The sequence below is a fragment of the Nyctereutes procyonoides genome, unplaced genomic scaffold, assembly GCF_905146905.1.
Source record: "Nyctereutes procyonoides isolate TBG_1078 unplaced genomic scaffold, NYPRO_anot_genome, whole genome shotgun sequence".
In the NCBI taxonomy this organism is placed as follows: domain Eukaryota; kingdom Metazoa; phylum Chordata; class Mammalia; order Carnivora; family Canidae; genus Nyctereutes; species Nyctereutes procyonoides.
Window position 1 is genome coordinate 21,150,233 of NW_026575024.1, and position 16,541 is coordinate 21,166,773.

At 51.4% G+C, this 16,541-nt stretch overlaps 1 protein-coding gene across 1 annotated transcript in view; it reads left to right on the plus strand.

Annotated features, from left to right (window-relative positions):
• The first annotated feature begins 522 nt into the window (after positions 1–522).
• Positions 523–16,541, plus strand: part of KIAA1755 (KIAA1755 ortholog) — a 40,093-nt gene continuing 24,074 nt past the window's right edge. Inside the window, exons 1-3 of the mRNA XM_055305726.1 lie at positions 523–699; positions 11,331–11,528; positions 15,092–16,436. Coding sequence (XP_055161701.1) covers positions 697–699; positions 11,331–11,528; positions 15,092–16,436 — 1,546 coding nt within the window. The 5' untranslated portion in view covers positions 523–696. The remainder of the gene's footprint in view (positions 700–11,330; positions 11,529–15,091; positions 16,437–16,541) is intronic.

The following is a 16,541-nucleotide window of genomic DNA, read 5'->3' on the forward strand; positions in this document are numbered from 1 at the left end:
GCCACCATCGCCTCTAAGCCTTGAACTGGGTCCTCTTGACGATGGGTGGCATGGGCTTCACAGGGGCGGGATGTGGGGACGGATGCCTACTCTCCCCACCAAGTCTAAGAAGCAGGTACCATCAGCATCAGCAGAGCATCATCCCCATTCTACAGATGAGGAAACTGAGGCTTAAGACACTTGGTGACTGGCCCGATCCCCCCAGCTGGGAAGTGGGCGAGGCGGAGACTCAACCCCAGGGCTGAGGCCGCAGCGGGTGCTCGCCTGGGGGGTGCGGGGGACCCGGCGGCGCGCCGCAGAGGGGACGGGGTGGGGCAGGGGACGGGGTGGGGCGGGGGGCGGGCGGCGCGGGCGGGCGGGGCGGCGCGGGGCGGCGCGGGGCGGGGAGGGGAGGGGAGCGGGCGCCGCCACAAAGGGGCCGCCGTCGCGCCGCCCCGTCCCGTCGTCCCGTCCCGTCCCGCGGGGGGAGCAGCGCCCCGACCCGACCCGCCCCGCCCCGCGCCCGCCGCCCCCTCGCCGCGCCCGGCCTCCGGTCTGGTCTCGCCTCGCCGGCTCGGTCGGGCTCTCCCGTGTCCCCGGCCTCCCCTCCCGGCCGCCCCGCTCCCCCGCTCCAGGGCTAGAGCGGCCCGCGCCCCGACAGACGGACCTGCGGACCGACCGAGCGACCCGCGCCGCCGAGCGGAGCAGCCCGTCACCATGGTAACGCCTACCAAGGCCTGGACCACCTCTGTCCCCTTCTGGTGGGGGTGTCCAGGGCGGATCCGCCCGACCTATTATGCTATGACCCTGGGTGCCTCGCCACGGGTCTGTGTTAACTGCCCCCCAGCAGCAGCAGGGGGGGGGGCGGGGGCGGGGGGCGCCCTCTGGCCCTGTGGTCTCTCCACTCGGCCCTGTCTCTCCAGCCGTGAAGGGGATAGTTGACTTGTGAGCTTTGATGTTGCCCCCTGCCAGGCACGGATCAGAGCTGGTACCTATAGCCCTTGGGCCTTAGATGAAACAGGGGGGTGGTGTTGCATTTTAGACTTGAGGCTGAGGATAGGTGTGTCCACTGTCCCCACACAGGGTGGGGATGGGGATGGGGGTTAAAGGCTCTTCCCAGTACTCCGTGGAGAGGAGGGAGTGGCTCATCCAAACTTGGGGTGGTTTCGCCGCTTTTGACTCAAGGCAGGCAAGTGGGATGTGCACATTGTCCTGACATGAGGTGGTCTCGTGGGAAATGGGTGGGGAGGCAGGCCTAAGGGGAGGGGGAGAAGGAGGGCAATACTTCCATACTGTGGCTTCCTCGGCTGGCCCTTCCATAAGGTTGAGATGCGCTGGGAGGTGCCCACGCTCCAGTATCTGGGAACAGGGAATGAAAGAAAAGTCTGTTTTCAGGGAATCCCAGCCCAGATCCGAACAAGCGCAGGAGCCCCAGGCAGATTCACGGGAGCAGAGGGGATTTGGAAAAGTGCTGTGAAGACAGGCCAAGGCTTTAACCCCTTGACTGATTCACCATGTGAATTTGTGTGGGTTTTCACTAGGTGCGCATTCATATGCGGAAGACTTCTGTTTAGATGAGAACACACACATGCAGAGTACACCAAAGCGTGCTCCCATACTCACACGGCTGAACAGACATGCCCTCTGATACACACACACACACACACACACACACACACTCCGCTTATCCACGTGCTCTCCCTACTGCTAAAATATGGGCATACACCCGCACCCACACCAGAGACATATTGCAAAACCAGGCTGCTAGATCCGTACACCAGCAGGACAGGTGTACACACACATTGCTGCCGGAGCTGTTTGAGCTAATGGTTATTCACCTCTCACCACTGGCAGTGCTCTGTGCTGGCCAATTTATGTGCAGGAGCTTGTATAACTCACACCAGCTCTAAAAATAAAGCTGCTGCTATCTCCACCCCACAGATGGGGACCTGAGGCTCTGGGAGCTTCAGTGGCTGCCCAAGGTCACCCAACTGGGAAGTGGGAGATAGGACAGCCTGAATTCTGAGCAGGCACTCAGCTGTCATGACCACTGCAGAACCACACCTGCACCACGTAGTCTTTGCTAAACCTTCCCTAGTTTTGGACCTAACTCAGTTATTCCTTTTAGAATCCAGAAACTCCTTGCTGAACATCAGACCCTCAGATCAAGAGTCAGGCCCTGGGTGGCTCCTGGAAAAGGTTGAATAACTCTTTCCTAAATAGGAACGATGGACAGACTTTTCTCCCACCTTTGTTACCTGCCCACCACTGGCCTCACCTCTGTACTTCAGTCCACTCTGACCTTGGTTCAGAGCCTCTTCTGTTTCATGTTCCCTCCTGACCCAGGGCCTTTGAGTATGTTGTTGCTGCTGGGTGGCACTCCCTCACCTGAAGAATTCCTATCCATCCTGTAAATCTCCACCCAAATACCATGTCCCCAGGAAAGCCTTTCCCAATTTCCCTGACTCCCACTCTAGCATGCCATGGATCTTCCCTCCATGGACCTATCACAGTTACTCTTTTCATGGCGTGATTTGAGTAGAGGCTATTGTAGTGTTCGGGGCAGCCCAGTGTCAGAGCATCTTATGACAAAAGCACTCTGGGCTTATCTGGTTTCATATTCCCGAACTTTTAGTATTATCCTAACAATTTTTGCATTTTCACTGACTGGATAAGGTAATATGAAGAAATAACAAAATCAGAATTATTCAGTTAATATTTTTCTTTTAATCAACTTATTTTATAAACTTAAAGATATATTTAAGACATTTTATATCACCACCATGAAAAATTAGTATCCATCGTTATAAACACAAAGTAACTGTTAAAATGTCTGCAATGAAGGCGAATTTGTGTGTTTGCAAATTCTGGCTGGAGGAGATTGGCTGTGGAGGATCCCAAGGGGGAGGACTGCTTTCTTTTTGTTAAAAGGAATAACCAGGGAGTGTCTGAGAGGTGTTTTAAGTCCTCTCTGGAGATCTAAACAAGAGTTGGGGTGGCTTTCTGTGATTTCCTGTGGAGCGCATGTCATCCTCCCCAGCTCATCTCGTGGGTCACCTGTCATCCTACCTCGCCCTTGGAGAAGAGTTGATTGAATCCAGTCCATCCCACGTTGCCAGAGCACCTGCTTTACAGCGTTCCTCCAAGGCACCTACTGTGTGCCCGGCCCCATGTGAGGACTAAGCCCCGGCTCCTGCCCTGGAGGTTTATACACCCACTTGCCGAGATTTCTGGGCTGGGTGATGAGTGATAGGAGGCCCTCTCTTTGCCTGGAAGCACAAATGTCATGGAAAGAGAAGAGATGCAGGTTGAGAGCGGGGTTCTGAAGGATGGGAAGGAGCTCACCCAGTCCGGGGAGGGGTGCAATGTGAGTTCAGGCAGTACTTCTCAAAGTGGGGCATCTGCCGTGGGTCCTGGGTGGGGAGACTTTAGATGAACATTTTTATTTTATTGTTTTTCATCTTAGTGAGTGGTAGAAAGTGATTTAAGGAGCACAAACACATGATAGTCAATAAAAATCAGTGGATTTGAGTTGGAAATGAATTGACAAAAAGACAAAATCTTGAGTAAATAATAATGAATACCAAGGAAAATAAATTAGGGTGTGTGAGCAGCAAGAAAAATTCATGCATGTGGCGCATGGGTGATTGGCCAGCCCAGGGCTAGAGTGTCAAGTGTGTTAGAAGAAGCAGGAAAGGTACCCCGGTGTAGATTGACGGCCAGTAGCAGCTAGACTGAGTAGTAAGACTGAGTAGGAAGCCACTCGAGGTTGTTGAGCAGTGGAGGGTCACAGTGGCATCTGTGTGCAAAAAGGCCATTGTAGTGGCCAAAGGAGAGGCTGGCCTAGGGAAAGGGCAAGAAAGCTGGTAGTTGTGTGCCAGGTTCATACCCTAGCTCTACCATTTACTAGTGGGAGAGCCTTGGGCTCAGTTTCTTAACTTGTAAAATGGGAATAAAAATACCCATCCCGGGCATCCCGGGTGGCTCAGTGGTTTAGCGCTGCTTTCAGCCCAGGGCCTGATCCTGGAGACCCCGGATCGAGTCCCACATCGGGCTTGTTGCATAGAGCCTGCTTCTCCCTCTGCCTGTGTCTCTGCCTCTCTCCCCCGGCCCCCGCCCGTGTTTCTCATGAATAAATAAATAAAAAATCTTAAAAAAAATACCCATCCCTAGAATTGTTGGGAAGATGGAATAATGTTAATAAAATAGTGGAGAGTGCTTAGGATAAAACCTGATACAGAACCTTGCTCAGTAAGAAGCTCTAGTTATAACTGCTATTATCATAATGTATTTTGGGTGGGTGATGGTGAGCCCCAAAGCAGAGGCAAAGGGGACAGGGAGACAAAAGGACCAACATGAAACTAAGCACGTGGACAGGTGAAGGGACTTGCTCAAGGTCACACAGATGACACATGACAGAGCTGCACTTGATTGTGGGTCTTCTGACACCCACTTGCTTCTCAGCTCACTGCATCTGGGCTGTTTTTCCAGTTTCTGAAAGTGTTTTTTTTTTTCTTCTTTTGAATAAGGAGCCAATTCTCACTCATACCTCCACCCACACAAAAATAAAAAGGATTTCAAGCAGGAGAAGTTTTAGTTGGACACGAGCAACAACTTCCTGGCAGCCAGGGCAATAGAGCACTGGTTTTAGAATCTCCAGCCTGGAGCAGTTCAAGAGGAAGGTCCCAGGTAGTTGAACCTGATGGTCACAAGCTGACATGCACTGGCCTGTATCTGGCCCACAGATGTGTTTGGTCAGGCTAACCTTTAACATATTGGGAGGCTTTACTAAAGTATCAGCAGACCCAGCTGATGTTGGACGAAGGCAGCACTCAGTGGGAGCTGATGAGGTGGGGCATGCTCTACTCCCATCCCGTCCTTGACATTGAGGCTGACTGTTGAGGGCCATTCAGGAAGGGGGCGGAGAGGTTATTTTTCTCCCACTTGACCTACTTCTGTCTTCCAGGTCACCTCTCAGCCCTCCCTGTGGGCATTTGTGTCTGTGGCTGGTGGTTTAGATTTTTCCTGGGCTGAGTTGAGGGATGGATGAGACAGATCTTTTTAAACTTTCCCACCGTTGGAGGGTTAACTGATCCCATTCAGAAACCATGTCTCAGCTCCAAACCTTCCTAAGCCTGATTATACCATGAATTCTAGAATGGCCCTCCTGGAAGCATCCTTCGAGATAGATAGATAAGCCCAATCCTCCCATTTTACAGATGGGGAAATTGAGGCCACAGTCACCCCATGAGTCGAGCGTGGAATCTCCCTTTCCCTAGGCATCCCTGCCATGGAGGAGAGGAAGAGGACACTGCCTACCTCAGTTTTTCTCAGCCTTCTCTCTTCCCAAGCTAGGAGGCACTGATGCTAAGAGGTTCTAAAAGCTTTGTCTGGAGCAAATGGATAAATCTGGGCCTTTAAGAGGAGTTCAGCACACATCTCAGAAAGCCCAGCTAACAACATCTGGTGAGACCATTTAAAAAGGGAACAGGCCTTAAAAACACATACAATCACACTTTTATTTTCCCCCCTTGATTATAAAAGCTACACAAGCTGGTTACCGAATGGTCGGAAAATCCAGCAAACTGTGAAGAAAATGAACTGGGTGATTTCCAAGGACCCTGCCCCGCACAGTGCTCAGGGGCGACCGCAGTGGATGCTTGATTCCATGTCCTCTTGGCCTCCGCACATTTTTACGCGGTGGAGATCACAGGGTCTGGGAATTTTTTTCTTTGAAAAACATCTAATTGTCAGAAGAGTGGTTGGTTACCTCTGGAGTGAGGGGAGTTGCCTGGCAGGGAGCCTCTCTCCCCTGAGGTGGTGGCAATCTCCTATGTGGGTCTGGGCAGCAGTCACAAGGAGGTGGGCTTATGTGAAAACGCATCAACTTGTTTATTTTGCTTTGTAAAATAATAAGTGGAGGGTCATTGCAAAACATTGATCCAGAAGTGTAGAAACCCCCTTCCTGGGATGCCTGGGTAGCTCAATGGTTGAGTGTCTGTTTGCCTTTGGCTCAGGGCATGATCCCGGGGTCCTGGGGTCGAGTCCCACATCCAGCTCCCTGCAGGGAGCCTGCTTCTCCCTCTGCCTGTGTCTCTGCCTCTCTCTCTGTGTCTCTCATGAATAAATAAAATATTAAACAAAAACATGTCCCCACAGGGGACATCTCCTTTTCTGTGTCCTTCGGCTCCACAGTAGATCCCTTGTGTCCGCTCCGAAGGCCCGTGTGCACGTCCAGGCGTTGGCCCTGCAGCAGGATCTGTGGGCCCCCTTGGGGGTTCCTTCTCTGCTGCAAGGAGGCGGCGGGAGGGCTGCAGACCGGCTCTGGCTTGGCTCCCTCCTCCCTCCTCCCTTTTCAGCTTCACGCTGGCTCCTGGCTCCTGCCGAGGAACAGTTAAAGGCCCAGCCTGGCTGTGCTCACTGGGGAGGAATGGAAACACATCGATTAAGTTTCACGGAAATCATTTTGAGGGGCCCGCGCCTGGCCAGCGGTGTTTGGGTTCCTGCGGGCCCAGGCTGGGCTGCCCGATTGGTTTTGAGTGGAGAGTGGCCAGCTTTCCTTCCTGCGGGTTCCTGGGCTCCTTACTGTGTGCTTATCCTCATACTTGGATAGCTTATGAACCCCTGGGGTTCAGGCCTGTAGCAGGTAATGGTCTGGCCAAGAGCTTGGAGTCCCATTAACTTGGAACATTCTTGTTTTTTACTGGCTGCCCCTTAAAATCGTTATAGTGTGTGGCCACTGAGCCCATTTGTGAAAGCCAAAGGCATCCCATCTGCGAGCTTTAGGCTGCGAGAAGTAAACAGCTTGAAACACTGCAGGAGAGGCCGCTGGGAAGGCCACCGAGGCAGCGAGGCAGCGAAGGCTGGTGGCTGCCGGTGGCCAAGGAGGGGGGCGGGCAAGGCCCCAGGGGGCGGGGGGGGGGGGGAGAGGGCGGACCCAACTGGCCAAGACTGGAAGACTGGGTTGGATCCTGGCGCAGCCTTTCTTCTCCTCTCTGCAGTCTTAGACCTGATCAGCTTCAGAGTGGGATGTTCCCTCTGCTCCAGGACCGTTGTGTGGCTAAGCCAGGGAATGTGAGTGCAGGGCCTGGTACACGGCAGGTGCCGAGAAGCTGCTGTTATTCTTGGGGTGACAGCAGTGGATTCAGAAAGGGGTCAGAAGGGGAACATGTCTTCACACAGAGGCGGTGACTCCAGCTTTGACAGGAGGAATAAAAACAAAAAGACAATCCCAAAAAAGACAGCAGCCCCTTTACCTTTCCTCCATCATCTCCCTGTATCCGCAGAAGAATCATCTGAGCAAGATAGGATAGGCTCTAGAATCCTTGTTTACAGATGAGGAAACTGAGGCACACAAGACAGAGATGGTTAGCTCAGTGTTGCTCGGAGGTTGGCACACAGACCGTAGTAGGGACACAGGCTGTCACAGACTGGAGCTAAGTAAAATGGAGTCGTGTGGGTGGGAGACTCAGTCCCTTTAAATATTTCTGTGGTGTTCTGAGGTCCCCAAAAGAAAACCCCCCCTCTCAAAATAAGATGTCTTCACCACCTTTCTAATGCGTGGCAAGCTTGCTTTGGAAGAAAGAGAGAAAATTGATGAGCCTTTAGGAGGTGACCAGATGTCCTAGAATTTAATTTAGAAAATGTATTTGTTCTCATTACTTACTTTTGCTTTTAAAAAATAGTTTATTTGTATAGAACTAGACCAGTAAAGAAATATATTTTATATAACGTGTTATTTATTCTATAGTTATACATTACATTATTTATGGAAATATATACTAATGTAAGGTATATCCTGTAGCTATAATAATAAATACATATGATAAATATAAATATATTTATATAAATAAAATAATACAAAAACTGCCCAATGCATCATTGGTTTTTGTTTTTTTTTTTTGCATCATTGGTTTATTTTTGGAGTTCCATTCTGTACATGCCACTTGATGATTTTCCACGTAATACCATTGTAATAACCACAGTAATGGCCACAAGCATAAAAGCAATGGCTGTTGCTGAATGAGCACCTACTAAGTGCTAGTCCTGTAGAGAGACCCTACGTGTCTTACCTCATTCGGTCTCGATCAATCGTTTAAGGCATGTACCTCGCAAGCCCCGGTTTTCCCGGTAAGGAAATTGAGGCAGAGAAAGCTAAGCAACTTGGCGGTCACATAAGCAAGAAGTGGCAAGAGCCGGGATTTGAACTTGGGCTGTCTGGCTGCATTCTCATAACCAGTATGGTGGCACAGGGTCTCCATTTACAATGCAATTATGTAAGTTTTTTTTTTTTTTTTTAAAGTGAGTGATTTGAAAAAAACAAACCAGTAAGAGCTAATAGTACAAATGGTACTGGGATATGCTAAACTTCATATGATTCATATGCTAAACTTCAATGATTAAATTTCCACAAACAAAAGGAAACAAACCTAGCTCATCTAGGCGTGCACGCAGGGAAAGGGGCCCTGAGAAGGAAAGCATCTACTGAAGGTGGTGGCACAGTGACTTGGAACCCAGGAAGCAAATGCCCCGGAGAGGCTGGGTGGGGTGGGGAGGGCATGGGGTGGGGGAAGGGTGCTGCCTTAATTGACTTAGTGTGTCCATGTGTTCACAGATGTCAGACAGGATCCTCTGTCTCTGGGTCCCCATTCCCACTGCTGTCCTCAAGGATTGTGTCAGTGGAGAGTACCTCTTGGGGTTTTGGCCTTGCTTTGGAGGGAAAGAGCACTAGAAGAGGTGGCCAGGCCAGATGAGCCTTTCCCTGTTCTGCTAACTGAAGATGCCCCCGGCCCAACCTTGCCTAGCACCTCAATGTGAACGTAGCCCTTCCTGGGCACGCGTGCTTTTGACATCAAGTACCTGCAATACTTTGTCCTCGCTGAGTTCACGCCGTGTCGGTGGCGAGACCCTCCTTCCTGCAGAATGCGGGCCGTAGACAGACATTCATTGCTTATGCAAACAGTGGTGGGGACCCTACTCTGTGCCCAGCGCTGTGTGGGTGCTGGGCCTCCAATTGCCCCGGGCTAGCGCCCCCTGCTTTATAGCCTCCTGGCATTGGACTCGCTGAGGGGTAGACAGTGTTTTATTTCCCTGTCTTAAGGGACCTCATTTGTAAAAATGATTTTTCTGCCCCACATAAGCTCCCTTTATGCTGGATTCTCGTTCATTCCCATCTTCCTTTGCATCTCTCAGTGACAGGTGGGCCCAGAGCTTACAACCAGTCTGGGCCAACCCAAACGGCCTCCCCTGGGCTTCCTAAGAACTGAAAATCATAACCTGTGGGTTCTAATGCTACACCTGATTGGAAACCTCCAGTCTTGTCCAGGCTGTTTGACAGATGGGAAAACCTGTGGTTCAGAGAGGGACGTTCTGTTTGTCCTCCCACAGTGTTTACTGAGCAGGTATTTTGGCCCAGGCCCCACGCCAGGAGGCCGAGGCCCTGGAGAAAGAGGAGCCGCCAGCTGTGGCAGTTTCGAGGGCTGCTGGTCGTGGTCGCAGACTTTGTAGCCTAAAGCAGCCTACGGTTATTATCTCGCAGCTCTACAGACCAGAAACCCAATACGGGGCTCACTGGGCTCAAATTGAGGTGTTGGCAGGCTGCCCCCCTTCCGGGGGACTCCAGAGGAGAATCTGCTCACCTTTTGCAGCAGCTGGGAGCAGCCCACATTCCTGGGCTCTTCCTCTATTTTTAAAACCTGCAACATGGTCTCTCTTGGGTCCTTCTTCCGATGTCACCTTTGCCCCTGACTCCCGCCTCTTCTGCATCCTCTTGCACTTTGGAGGCCCCTTATGATTGCTTGGGACCCACCTGGATAATCCAGGACACGCTCTCTATTTTAAGGCTGGCTGATTCACAATGCTTATTCCAACTGCAGCTTCCGTTCCCCTTTGCTTTATGAGGTAACATACTGACAGGTTCTGGAGATTAGGTGATGGGCATCTTTGGGGGCCACTATTTTGTTTACCTGTCCTGTCCTCGGGGACCCCAGAGCCCTTGAGGGAGATGGCAATCAGCATGGGAACTGCTATGATAGGTGCGCCGTAGAAGCTCCACACTGGTGGCGTGAAGGAGTGAATTCAGGAAAAATCTCATGCTGCAAATGAGGCCTCACCTGACTCGAAGAACGAGAGGGAGTTAGCCAGGTGAAGAGGGAGTGGAAGTGGAGAGCATTCCAGGAGGAAGGAACTTCAGGTGCAGAGGTAAGCAAGAGAATGCATGCAGCACTGTGGCTGAAGCATGAGAGAGGCCAAGGGGCTATGAAGATCTCAGGGGACCTGGATGACCAGAGGCTGATGCTTTCCTGAAGGCAGCAGGGGTACTTTCATGGTCAGGTTTGCATTTGAGAAAGATCACTGTGGGTTCCTAATCTAGAATGGTTGGAAGTGAGGCAGCCTAAAGGTTGGATGGCAATGAGGAGGGGATTCAGTGGAAGAGACAGAGACCTGGGTCAGGGCAGGGACAGGGGACCAGAGCAGAGCTGGTAGGTGAGCTGCTGCAGGTGAGAAGAGTATAGGACACGGCTGAGGGGTGTGTGTGAACAGAGGAGACAAGAGGAGGGGCAGGACGGGGAGCAGATATCTAGTCTGGGAGTCTGACTGGACTGTGCCGTCATCACTAGGGTAGAGGCATGGGCATAGGGACATATTGAGTGGGTTTAGGGACGTATTAAGTTGAGTTAGATGTGTTGATGATCTGTGCCTGGTGGACATCTAGGGGAGGCATCCAAGAGGCAGCTCGTTATATGAGTCTGGATCTATGAGCTCACATATCAATTACATTAATTTGTATCAATCGGTTATTGCTGTGTAACAAACCACCCCAAAACTTGGTGTTAAAAAACAGCAATTATTTATTATCACTCATGCACCTACACGTTGATGCATCTGCACGTTGACTGCAGGTGGGGCTTCACTGATGGCTCAGCTTCAAACTGTAAGTCCGCAGGTTAGTCAGATGGTAGGATCTGGGGATGCTGGCCTCCCCTTCCCTCTGACCCTGACTTGAATGCCCCCCATTCCTCCACTCCACCTCGAACCAGTGAATGACATTGAGTAAAGACTACAGGAGGTGAAGGAATGAGGATGTCTTGAGGAAGAGTATTCTAGACAGAGGGAGCAGCCAATGCAAAGGCCCTGAGGTGGAATGATGCCCAGTGTGTTTGAGGAATAGGAAAGAAGGCCAGTGTGGCTACAGGGGGTGGAAGAGGGCTTGAGGGGTAGGGGTAACAAAGGACATCAATGAGTTAGGAGCAGCTTTAGTCATATGGGGCCTGGAAGGTCGTGGGAAGTGGCCACTACCCTTATTATTACTGCTACGATCACTTTTCACACTCTCCTCCTATCCCCCACAGGACCCGCCATCCCTGGACACAGCCATCCAGCATGCCCTGGCAGGCCTCTATCCTCCTTTTGAGGCCACAGCACCCACCATCCTGGGGCAGGTGTTCCGTCTCCTGGATTCTGACTTCCAGGGGGATGGGCTGAGCTTTCTTCTGGATTTCCTTATTCCTGCCAAGCGCCTGTGTGAGCATGTGCGTGAAGCAGCCTGTGTAAGTTGGAAGGGATGGTGGGGCCGGGGGACAAGCTGTCCCAGAACCAGGGGGCTGGAGGTGAGCAGAGCAGGAAGTGAGCTGGTATGTGTCATATGTCAGAGCAAGAACTGAGGACGTGGGATGATTCTCCAGCTACCATTGCCTGCCCAAAGGGAGGGGTCAGCACCCCCGGTGGAGCAGGAAGCTCACTTGGCCCTTTGCTCTCTGGTATCTAGGAATCAACCATGTTTATATTTTCACCAGCAGGGAGTAAATCCTGGCTAAAAGGCATCCTTGTGGGATAGCCCCTGGGGGCCTGCCCTGGGCTGGCACTGTGGGCATCACCAGACTGCCTTGGCTGAAGTGGGTCAGCTTCAGTGGAAATAGTAGACAATGTTCCAGATCTTTCCTGGAGCCCTTGAGGCCTCAGGACTCACTTTCTTCCCCAGAGACGTCTTTGAACCCATCTCAGGGAGCCTCTTTAAGGCAAAGTGGAAAGAAGTGTTTGAAATAAGTCTCATTGGCTGCAAATAACAGATCTTTACTCGAGGTGATCTGGCCTCCGTTTGACATCCAGGTTGATGCACCAATCAAACTCTTAAGGGGTTTCTGTCTCTTGCCTCTGCTTTTTCTTGGTTGCCAACATCATTTTTATAGGCTCAATGTCCCCACAAGACAGGGATCAGCTCCTGTCCTAGAGAGGCGAAAGGACACTTCCCTGTCAACTGCAGATAGAAAAGTTGCCGGGAAGGATCCTAACTGACCAGGCTTGGGTCCTGTGTCCATCCCTGACCAATCACTGCAGCCAGAGAAATGAGAAAGCGGGGCTGGCCGGGCTTGCATCATATGCCTACATTTCTGTCAGAGATGGTGACTATTTTAAAGTTGGGGACAGGCCTTTGGAGACCAAACCCTCAGACGCCCGTTGCAGGAACTTGCCCACACCTTCACAGGGTTGCCAACTGTGCTCTGCTCTGCTGTTGATGCCCATCCCCCTGCTGCCCCTGCCTCCAGAATCACTAAGAGATTCACAAGTCCTGCCGGCTCTTGTGCATCAGGGACATGATACCTCAGGAGCAAAAAGTATGGCTCCTGGTGAGAAGGAAGATTCTCACCAAAAACCTGCTCCCAATTCCCACTTACCTACCCTGACACTAGGTCATGCACATCCTGCCGCTCCTGACTGGTTCCCCATGATAAGCTCTTCAACCCTCTGCTTCCCTTTTTGGGCCATTAAAATTGCATTTGCATGGTCTCCTTCCCCATTTCATCCAGGAACAAGGGTCACAACTTTTAATTTCTCTATTTTTAATTATAGGCGATCTTAATTATAATTATATAGATGAATTCATATCACCTCAGAGCCGGGGGTGGGATTAATAGCATGGCAGCAGGAGTCAAGTGCCCTGGGTTCAAAGCCAAGTGTCCACCACTGTGGAGCCGCAGGATCATCTGCTGAGCTTCATTTCCTTAATGGGAAAGTGGGAATGTTGATAACACAGAACCTACCTCACAGAGATGATACACACAGCCTGGCCCAGAGCCTGGCTTGCAGTAAGCACAGAGCAGCCATTGGCTGTGACTATCCCACTACTTCCTTTCTCCCTTGGAAATAAGAACTTGCGGCCCCAAAGTCGGCCCTGGTAATGGCCAGCATCCCGAGGCAGCCAGCACCCTCAACTGCAGTCCAGTGAGGGTCAGGGACAGACAGAGATGACTCCAAACGTGAAGGCATAGGCACAAGCCCTGTTTATGCGGCTATCGGCTGTGTGACTCTGAGCCAGTCCTCGAACCCCTTTCAGCCTCATTCATCCCCTAATGATGCCTAAGCTCCCTGCCCCACCAACTTACTGTGAGGTTCAAATAAGTTGATCATAACCGTCATCTCTGTGGTGCGTCGTTGTTTGCACAATGCTGCTGGGTTGCTCTGCTTCGTTCGATGAGAAGGCGGGAGAACGCGTGCTGTAAACAGCAGAGCGCTAAGTGACAGTAGCGGAGGAACTCACAGACTCGTGGAGGTGATGGATGTGAAGGTTCCCTGGGATCACCAAACCTACAGTGTAGCTGTTGGGAACTGGTTTATCCACTCGAGGTACGAGTGTGGTCAGTTCTTAGTATCTCCCCAATTAATAATGCCAGGAAGCACCTGCTTAATGAGTGGGAGCTTCTGGTTCATTCTGCAGAGGTCTCCCACATACGCATGCAAATGATAGAAGATTATCCAGGGTTTACTCAATCCACAGGACTCTCAGAGAGAGAGAGAGAGAGAGAGAGAGAGAGCTGTTGTCAGTTCGGTGGGGTGTTGTTTCTGTTGTTGCTACATGGTGTCACTGTTGGACGCGGGTCCCTGCACAGCCCAGTGGAGCAGCTCCATCAAGAGGGATCACTGTGTCCAACTGGCTCCAGGATGCCCCGCTGTGTCTACCTATACAGAGACTTGCTGGCACCTCCTGTTTAAAACAAACAAACGAACAAACAAAGTTTTGCCTCACCTGCCATGTTATTACTCAGTAAAGGAAAATAAATAAGTAAATCATAAACAAATAAATAATACACCTTCAAGCCCAGGTAGTGCAATGATTTTTTTTTTCAAGGTCATCCCGCAAATTTCCTGGGTCTTCACTCAGTCTTGTTTTGATTTCACTCTGTAATCTCTCCACTTAAAAATTAGAGAATGGTAAAAATGTCTTACTTTTTATTTTTTTTTATTTTTTTTAAATTTTTATTTATTTATGATAGTCACAGAGAGAGAAAGAGAGAGAGGCAGAGACACAGGCAGAGGGAGAAGCAGGCTCCATGCACCGGGAGCCCGATGTGGGATTCGATCCCGGGTCTCCAGGATCGCGCCCTGGGCCAAAGGCAGGCACCAAACCGCTGCGCCACCCAGGGATCCCAAATGTCTTACTTTTTAATAAAAAATTCCCAGTTTTTCAAAGGGTAAATGTCAAAGGACAAGGAAACTAATATTTATCGAACATCCACTTAGTGTATGTAGCCAGGCATTGTGCTGTGGGGAGCTCATAAATAAGTAGACAGATCGATCAATTGATTGATCTAGATACATCTCGCCTAATCCTCATACCAACGCAATCATATGATACATATTATGATTCCTATTTGCAGATAGGAAAGTTGAGGCTTGAAGCAATTATGTAATTTGCACAAATTAGCGATTCAAACCTTGGAACTCATGTCTCCCTGGCTCCAAAATGAAGGCCTTAGACTTGATCTCGGTTGAGAGCAGTTTTGGGTGAATGAGGAGAAGGGATCATGACCTGAGCAAGATGATCTTCACGGGAAAGGCACCTGCTAATTGGTGCCTGCCATTCAGAGTGTTTCTCCCTTGGGCCAGAAGGCTAGCAAGCATTTTTAAGGTCAGGGTCAGGCCTAGGGCGAGGCAGGAGAGGCACTTGTTCTCAGGATTGTGTGACTAATAAGGCCCTGAGATGGGCCCCTCTTGCCTCCCCGGGCCCCATCCCTGACCTGCCCCAGATCCCATCTGGAAGAGGGAAGGAAGTAGACCCATGGGCAGGCAGGGCCTTTCAAGACAGGATTCTCTGACGTCACCCCTCTGTCTGCAGGCCCCGTACTCACACTGCCTCTTCCTGCATGAGGGCTGGCCCCTGTGCCTTCGGGGTGAGGTCGTGGTGCACCTGGCTCCCCTCAATCCCCTCCTATTGCGCCAGGGAGACTTCTACCTCCAAGTCGAACCCCAGGAGGAGCAGTCGGCCTGCATCATGTTCAAGTGCCTCTCCTTGGACCTCCGCACAGTGGACACAAAGCCTGTTCCCGAGTCATCCTACCCGATACTTTTCACCTCAACGTGGCTGGAGGCCATCAACAGTGACTTTGAGGGAAGTCCCCTACACAACTGCCTGGTAGCCTCAGAAGATGGGATTGCCCCTGTGCCCTGGACCAAGATAACCAGCCCAGAGTTTGTGGATGACAGACCCCAAGCAGTGAATGTCCTCTCCCTGGCCTGGAGTTCCCTTCAATTAGAGGCACTTGATTTGAGCCGCCCCCCGGAGCTGCCCCAGCCCCGGTCCCCAGGCAGCCAGCTGCTGCTTACCCAGAGCTTGGCCAAGGGTAAGGGCAGGACATATGGAAACAAATACCCAGGACTCATCAAGGTGGAGCAAGCCAGGTCTGCAAAGGTGCCCTATAGGATGGACGATGTGGCCATCCAGGACTTGGAAGGAGACTATGTCGCCCTCCTGGAGAGCAGAGGAGGGTCTCCCAGTAGGGAAGTGGAGACATCCAGTGGGTATCCTTTGGGGACCCTGGAGGAACAATCCAAAACTAAGGAAATCCCTTTCTCTCAAAGAATGCCACCTCTCTCAGGTACAAATGGGGGACCTTCCTTGAAAAAATGGGCTTGTGAGAAGCCAGCAAACTCAGAAGATGAGCCTTGCCTTTTGGGCTTCAGGAGAAAGGTCAATCATAAAGTTGACTCACCCACTCACGACTCCGAACACCAGCCCCCAGAGCCGTACCTCAGCATCCTTGAGAAACCACTGCCCTGTGCTTCTGGCCTTGAGACAGGTGGTTCAGATGAGTCAGCTTCCTCCAGGATGCAGGGACCTCTAGGAAACCCAGAAAATATGGTCCAGCCCAGGCTTGAACCAAAACAAGCATCCTCCCTGCACCTGTGCCCAGCTTCCCCTCCTGCTGCTCCGGCCCCTGGAACCAAGGTGGAAGAGAGAGCCAAACAGGGATATGGGAGTCTTCTCAAACCTGGGACTGATCCCAGTCAGCATACCTCCTCTTCCAGACCCCCCACTCCTGGGCCCAGATTCTCTTTCTTGAAAGGGCAAAGGCAAGCCCCCCAACCCCCCGAGAAAGCCTCACCCCAGCACGACGGGCCCTGGAAAGTCTTGTGTTCGCTCTACTCTCCCAAACCCAACCGAGCCAAGTGCTTGGGGAAAGGTAAGGTGCCTGCTCACTCAGGGATGTATCAGGGATTTAGTGCACAGGCGACAGGTCAAAAAGCTTGACATCTCATGGATCTGGAGCTGAGCTGTATTGAGCTGG